This window comes from Silene latifolia, chromosome 4, assembly GCF_048544455.1.
Source record: "Silene latifolia isolate original U9 population chromosome 4, ASM4854445v1, whole genome shotgun sequence".
Taxonomy (NCBI): Eukaryota; Viridiplantae; Streptophyta; class Magnoliopsida; order Caryophyllales; family Caryophyllaceae; genus Silene; species Silene latifolia.
The window spans coordinates 8,307,808-8,313,979 of NC_133529.1; the positions used below are offsets into that span (position 1 = coordinate 8,307,808).

At 33.5% G+C, this 6,172-nt stretch overlaps 1 protein-coding gene and 1 pseudogene across 1 annotated transcript; both read right to left on the minus strand.

Moving 5' to 3' along the window:
* Positions 1-820: 820 nt before the first annotated feature.
* LOC141651014 (uncharacterized) lies at positions 821-3,719 on the minus strand (annotated as a pseudogene).
* Positions 3,720-4,301: 582 nt separating this feature from the next.
* On the minus strand, positions 4,302-4,754 carry LOC141651015 (uncharacterized). The gene has a single exon (XM_074458743.1). The coding sequence runs from the start codon at positions 4,752-4,754 to the stop codon at positions 4,302-4,304; it is 453 nt and encodes a 150-aa protein (XP_074314844.1).
* Between the last annotated feature and the right edge of the window lie 1,418 nt (positions 4,755-6,172).

Below are 6,172 nucleotides of genomic sequence, written 5' to 3' on the forward strand. Positions count from 1 at the left end.
GATTCATAAAATGGATAAATATGAGAGAATAATAAGTCATATGCAAATTAAAAATATAGTAAAAGATAAGTAAGAAGAGTTGAATGGGAAATTGTAAAAAAGATTACCAACTATTTATAGAAAATGAATGAAAAAATATTGATCAGTAAAATAAAACTAGCCGTTTTATACAAAGCCGTTTGCTAGAAATTAGACTGAAGAATAAAATAGCCGTTGCCATTGTTATGTGGATCTGTGATTTTTTTGCCAACTTTTTCATTCTTTATAATAAAATAAGACCAAATGGCCATCAATTTTTCCATCAGAACAGCAAGTATCATCACTTCACTTTTCCAAAGTGACTACCAATGCATGAAAAGGCACCATCACTTTTTGTCTTTTTTACATCAACTTTCATTAGTTGACTACCGATGCATATGGTCTTAGACCATCCGCATCCATCATCACATATTTTCCATCACTTTACTCTTTTTCATCATTTCTCTATCCTAATCACATATCCACCTCACCTTTTCTACCATCACCAAATTTTACTCATTTTTCCCTACATCAATTAACCATCAATTTTTTTCTCTTTCTTACTTTATCCTACCCCACACATTCTTTATTTAACAAAACCTAACATTAACTTTATTTTTATAATTGTGTAAGTTAATTAATAATCGTACTTTTAAAAATAGAGAAAATATTTTTCATTAAAAAATTGGAAACATTACAAATTCTAAGACAATAATACATAACATAATAAGAAACTATGAGTACAAGTTGCTGATTTAAATACTTCAATTTGCGGCGCCAAACCATTGCCAAAAATGCTCAATTAAATTTTTTTTAAGGACCTGTGTGTGTTTCTAGAACGCAAATTGTCACGATTTACTATATATCTATCAATTTCAATCTGATATCCCGCTCCGTACTCAGCTTCTTGAACTTGTGAATGAAGATTCTCATACTCTGAATAATCAGCATAATTTGCATATGTATCACGTTCATCTTCCACTATCATGTTATGTAGTATAATACATGTCGTTATTACCTTATTTAACGTGGACTCTTTCCATGTTAAAGCTGGCTTTCGAATAACTGCGAATCGCGCCTGAAATACTCCAAAAGCACGCTCCACATCCTTCCTTGTTGCCTCTTGTCTTTCAGCTAACAACTTATCCTTGGGTGTTTGTAGAAGAGAAACTGATGGTATAAAAGTTGACCATTGAGGATATATACCGTCGGTCAAATAGTAACCCGTGTCAAACTGTTGACCATTAACTATATAATTAACCCGAGGAGCTCGCCCATTTAATACGTCATCAAAAACAGGTGACCTGTGTAACACATTTATATCATTGCAGGATCCAGGTACACAAAAAAATGAATGACATATCCATAGATCTTGTGATGAACTGCTTCCAATATCACAGTCGCTTCTCCACTTCGTCCTTGAAACTGGCCTCTCCAAACCTTAGGACAATTTTTCCACTTCCAATGCATGAAGTCGATACTTCCTAACATGCCCGGGAATCCTCTATACGCTTCAAACTATAAAAGTCTTTGAAGATCCTGAACAGTTGGACGTCTTAGATACTCATCCCCGAATTGGTGAATAACAGCTTCAAGAAATCTAACAAGAACCTTCATTGCTTTTGATTCTCCAAGCCTCAAGTACTCGTCCACTCTATCAGCAGCCTCTCCATATGCTAAGAGACGAAGTGCTGTTGTGCATTTAATTAATGGTGACAGACCTAACCTACCTGTAGCATCAGGTTTGTGTTGAAAATGCCTATCATAAGCTCCTACACCTCTACTATACGCAAGAATAAATGTTTGCGCATTCGAAACCTACGTCTACACATTTGTGGAGGGTAAACTGGGTTTTCCGAGAAATAATCGTTAAAGAGACGGGCATGGCCCTCTTTTCGATTTCTCTCAATATTTGTTCTTTCTTTATTATTTTACATATAGTTTACCAATATAAGTGGTATAACATTATTTGCCATATAATTTACCATATACCTGACTGTTTCGTATGTTGCAACTCTTTTCTGCCTCCGCCTCTCCTGCCTAGCATTCTCTTCTGACGAGGTAGATGATGAGGAAGAAGATGATGGTGGTGAGCCTGAGGGAGAAACATGATAAGAACTTGAGGGATAAATTTTTTGGTTAAATATGAGAATATTTTAGAGTTATTTGAGTGATTTAAAGATAGTGAGTGCTTTATATAAAGAAAATTGATGAGGATAAGATAATGTTTTATGTTGATAGTGTAAGATTTTCTTCGGATTTATATGGATAATGTTAGATTTTATGTGGATAAGAGATAAGATAAGATTTTGTAATATAATACAAGTACATAAAATTTAATATATTACATTACAAGACAATATTTTACATAATAGAAATACATTACTTTCTAATAAAAGATAATAATATAAACTAAGCTAGTACGAAATACATAACTTTCTAATAAAAGTGCATAATATAAATTAAAATAGCACGAAATACATTACTTTCTAATAAAATAGCATAATATTTTCTAAAATAGTACGAATTACTATAATAGTTCTCTTATGAGTTTAGCCTTCATCTCTTCCATTTCCGGAGTTAAAGACAGACAGTCCATTAGTTTGCAAAGTATTGACCAATTAACCTTCTTTTCTTTGACCCTTACTTTCTTGGATCGAGATTTTCATAATAAGGTGGTCTTGGATTATTTGGATCCATAAAATGGATAAATATGAGAGAATAATAAGTAATATGCAAATTAAAAATATAGTAAAAGATAAGTAAGAAGAGTTGAATGGGAAATTGTAAAAAAGATTACCAACTATTTATAGAAAATGAATGAAAAAATATTGATCAGTAAAATAAAACTAGCCGTTTTATACAAAGCCGTTTGCTAGAAATTAGACTGAAGAATAAAATAGCCGTTGCCATTGTTATGTGGATCTGTGATTTTTTTGCCAACTTTTTCATTCTTTATAATAAAATAAGACCAAATGGCCATCAATTTTTCCATCAGAACAGCGAGTATCATCACTTCACTTTTCCAAAGTGATTAGCAATGCATGAAAAGGCACTATCACTTTTTGTCCTTTTTACATCAACTTTCATTAGTTGACTACTGATGCATATGGTCTTAGACCATCCGCATCCATCATCACATATTTTCCATCACTTTACTCTTTTTCATCATTTCTCTATCCTAATCACATATCCACCTCACCTTTTCTACCATCACCAAATTTTACTCATTTTTTCCTACATCAATTAACCATCAAATTTTTTTCTCTTTCTTACTTTATCCTACCCCACACATTCTTTATTTAACAAAAACCTAACATTAACTTTATTTTTATAATTGTGTAAGTTAATTAATAATCGTACTTTTAAAAATAGAGAAAATATTTTTCATTAAAAAATTGGAAACATTACAAATTCTAAGACAATAATACATAACATAATAAGAAACTATGAGTACAAGTTGCTGATTTAAATACTTCAATTTGCAGCGCCAAACCGTTGCCAAAGATGCTCAATTAATTTTTTTTTTAAGGACTTGTGCGTGTTTCTAGAACGCAAATTGTCACGATTTACTATATATCTATCAATTTCAATCTGATATTCCGCTCTGTACGCAGCTTCTTGAACTTGTGAATGAAGATTCTCATACCCTGAATAATCAGTATAATTTGCATATGTATCACGTTCATCTCCACTATCATGTTATGTAGTATAATACATGTCGTTATTACCTTATTTAACATGGACTTTTTCCATGTTAAAGCTGACTTTCGAATAACTGCGAACCGCGCCTGAAGTACTCCAAAAGCTCTTCCACAAACACTCAAGGATAAGTTGTTTGCTGAAGTACTCCAAAAGCACGCTCCACATCCTTCCTTGTTGCCTCTTGTCTTTCAGCAAACAACATATCCTTGGGTGTTTGTGGTAGAGAGACTGATGGTATAAAAGTTGACCATTGACGATATATATCGTCGGTCAAATAATAACCCGTGTCAAACTGTTGACCATTAACTATATAATTAACCCGAGAAGCTCGCCCATTTAATACGTCATCAAAAACAGGTGACCTGTGTAACACATTTATATCATTGCAGGATCCAGGTACACAAAAAAAATGAATGACATATCCATAGATATTGTGATGCAACTGCTTCCAATATCACAGTCGCTTCTCCACTTCGTCCTTGAAACTGGCCTCTCCAAACCTTAGGACAATTTTTCCACTTCCAATGCATGAAGTCGATACTTCCTAACATGCCCGGGAATCCTCTATACGCTTCAATCTATAAAAGTCTTTGAAGATTCTGAACAGTTGGACGTCTTAGATACTCATCCCCGAATTGATGAATAACAGCTTTAAGAAATCTAACAAGAACCTTCCTTGCTGTTCCAAGCTTCAAGTACTCGTCCACTCTATCAGCAGCCTCTCCATATGCTAAGAGACGAAGTGCTGTTGTGCATTTAATTAATGGTGACAGACCTAACCTACCTGTAGCATCAGATTTGTGTTGAAAATGACTATCATAAGCTCCTACACTCTCTACAATACGCAAGAATAAATGTTTGCACATTCGAAACCTACGTCTATACATTTGTGGAGGGTAAACTGGGTTTTCCGAGAAATAATCGTTAAAGAGACGGGCATGGCCCTCTTTTCGATTTCTCTCAATATATGTTCTTTCTTTATTATTTGACATATAGTTTACTAATATAAGTGGTATAACATTATTTGCCATATAATTTACCATATACCTATCTGTTTCGTATGTTGCAACTCTTTTCTGCCTCCGCCTCTCCTGCCTAGCATTCTCTTCTGACGAGGTAGATGACGAGTAGGGATGGAAATGGATCCAGGATCCGCTCCAGATCCGCAGGATCCGGCCCGCATGGATCGGACATGGATCCTAAGTTTTGGGACCCGTTGGATATGGATCCATTACTTATAAAGAGGATATGGATCTGGATCTCACCACTCAGATCCGATCCGCATACCCGTTTTCAATTTAAAAAAAAAAAAACAAATTATCAAATTACTCATTTACTTACTTCACAAGTCATAAGTTTATAGTATAAAAAAATAGAAGTTGGTAGTGCATGACGTAACTTAGTAATTGTTACTAGTTATGCCACTTAATTTGGCCACTAATATTGAATTTTGTAGACTCTATGCCACTTCGTAGTTTTAAAAGATGAAGTTGAAATGTTATTGTGTGCGTATAATATGCCACTGACCTAGTTTGTTATTGGCACACTTAATATCGCATGGGTAGTTCGTGTTACTTAACTTATAACACTATTGTGTTTATTGTTTATTTTGATATTGTCTTAGATCGATAGGATCGGATCCGACCCGGACCGTCGGATATGGATCTGGATCTGAGAAAATTGGACCCGTCGGATATGGATCGGATCTGGATCCAATGTGGAAAATGCGGATCTGGATCTGGATCTAGCTGGATCCGGCCCAGATCCGGCCCGTTGTCATCCCTAATGACGAGGAAGAAGATGATGGTGGTAAGCCTGGGGGAGAAAGATGATAAGAACTTGAGGGATATATTTTTTGGTTAAATCTATATATATTTATAAAATAGGCTTTTTTCGAGCGATTCTAGAGCGTCCACATCATCAAAAATCAATTTAGGAAAGTATAATAAATAATATTTTTGATGTAAAAAATAAAGTGCGGAATCTTTTAATTATTATAATATATATATTTCCTAAATTATATTCAAGGTGATATTTCCAATTTTTAAATAAAAACTTTTCCATTTCATTTGACAACAAAGTATTGTTAAAAAAATTATGAAAATAATATAATTAGATTCGTGATAAAAAATGGTATCATTAGAATATAAATTTTATTTGCACATACTAAAGATAGTGTGCCTCTTAGTTCTTAATACATTATATGTCCCACATTGAAAATAATGTAGGTGTGGAGAATATACTACGTATAAATAATAGAATTGTCCCACATCGAAAGATTAACAAAGTGGGTTAATCCTATGATTATAAATAGGAGGCATCCTTGAAACTTAGGTATTAACCCAAATATTTTGAGACTCTTAAGTATTGTCTTAAAGAGCTCTTAGAAGTTTGTATCATATCTCCACAATATGATATAAAAAATAAAGTGGATATTTTTTAATTATTA

Bases quoted from the DNA above. Each gene is read 5' to 3' on its own strand.
- LOC141651015 (XM_074458743.1), bottom strand. From the start codon at position 4,754: ATGGCAAATAATGTTATACCACTTATATTAGTAAACTATATGTCAAAT.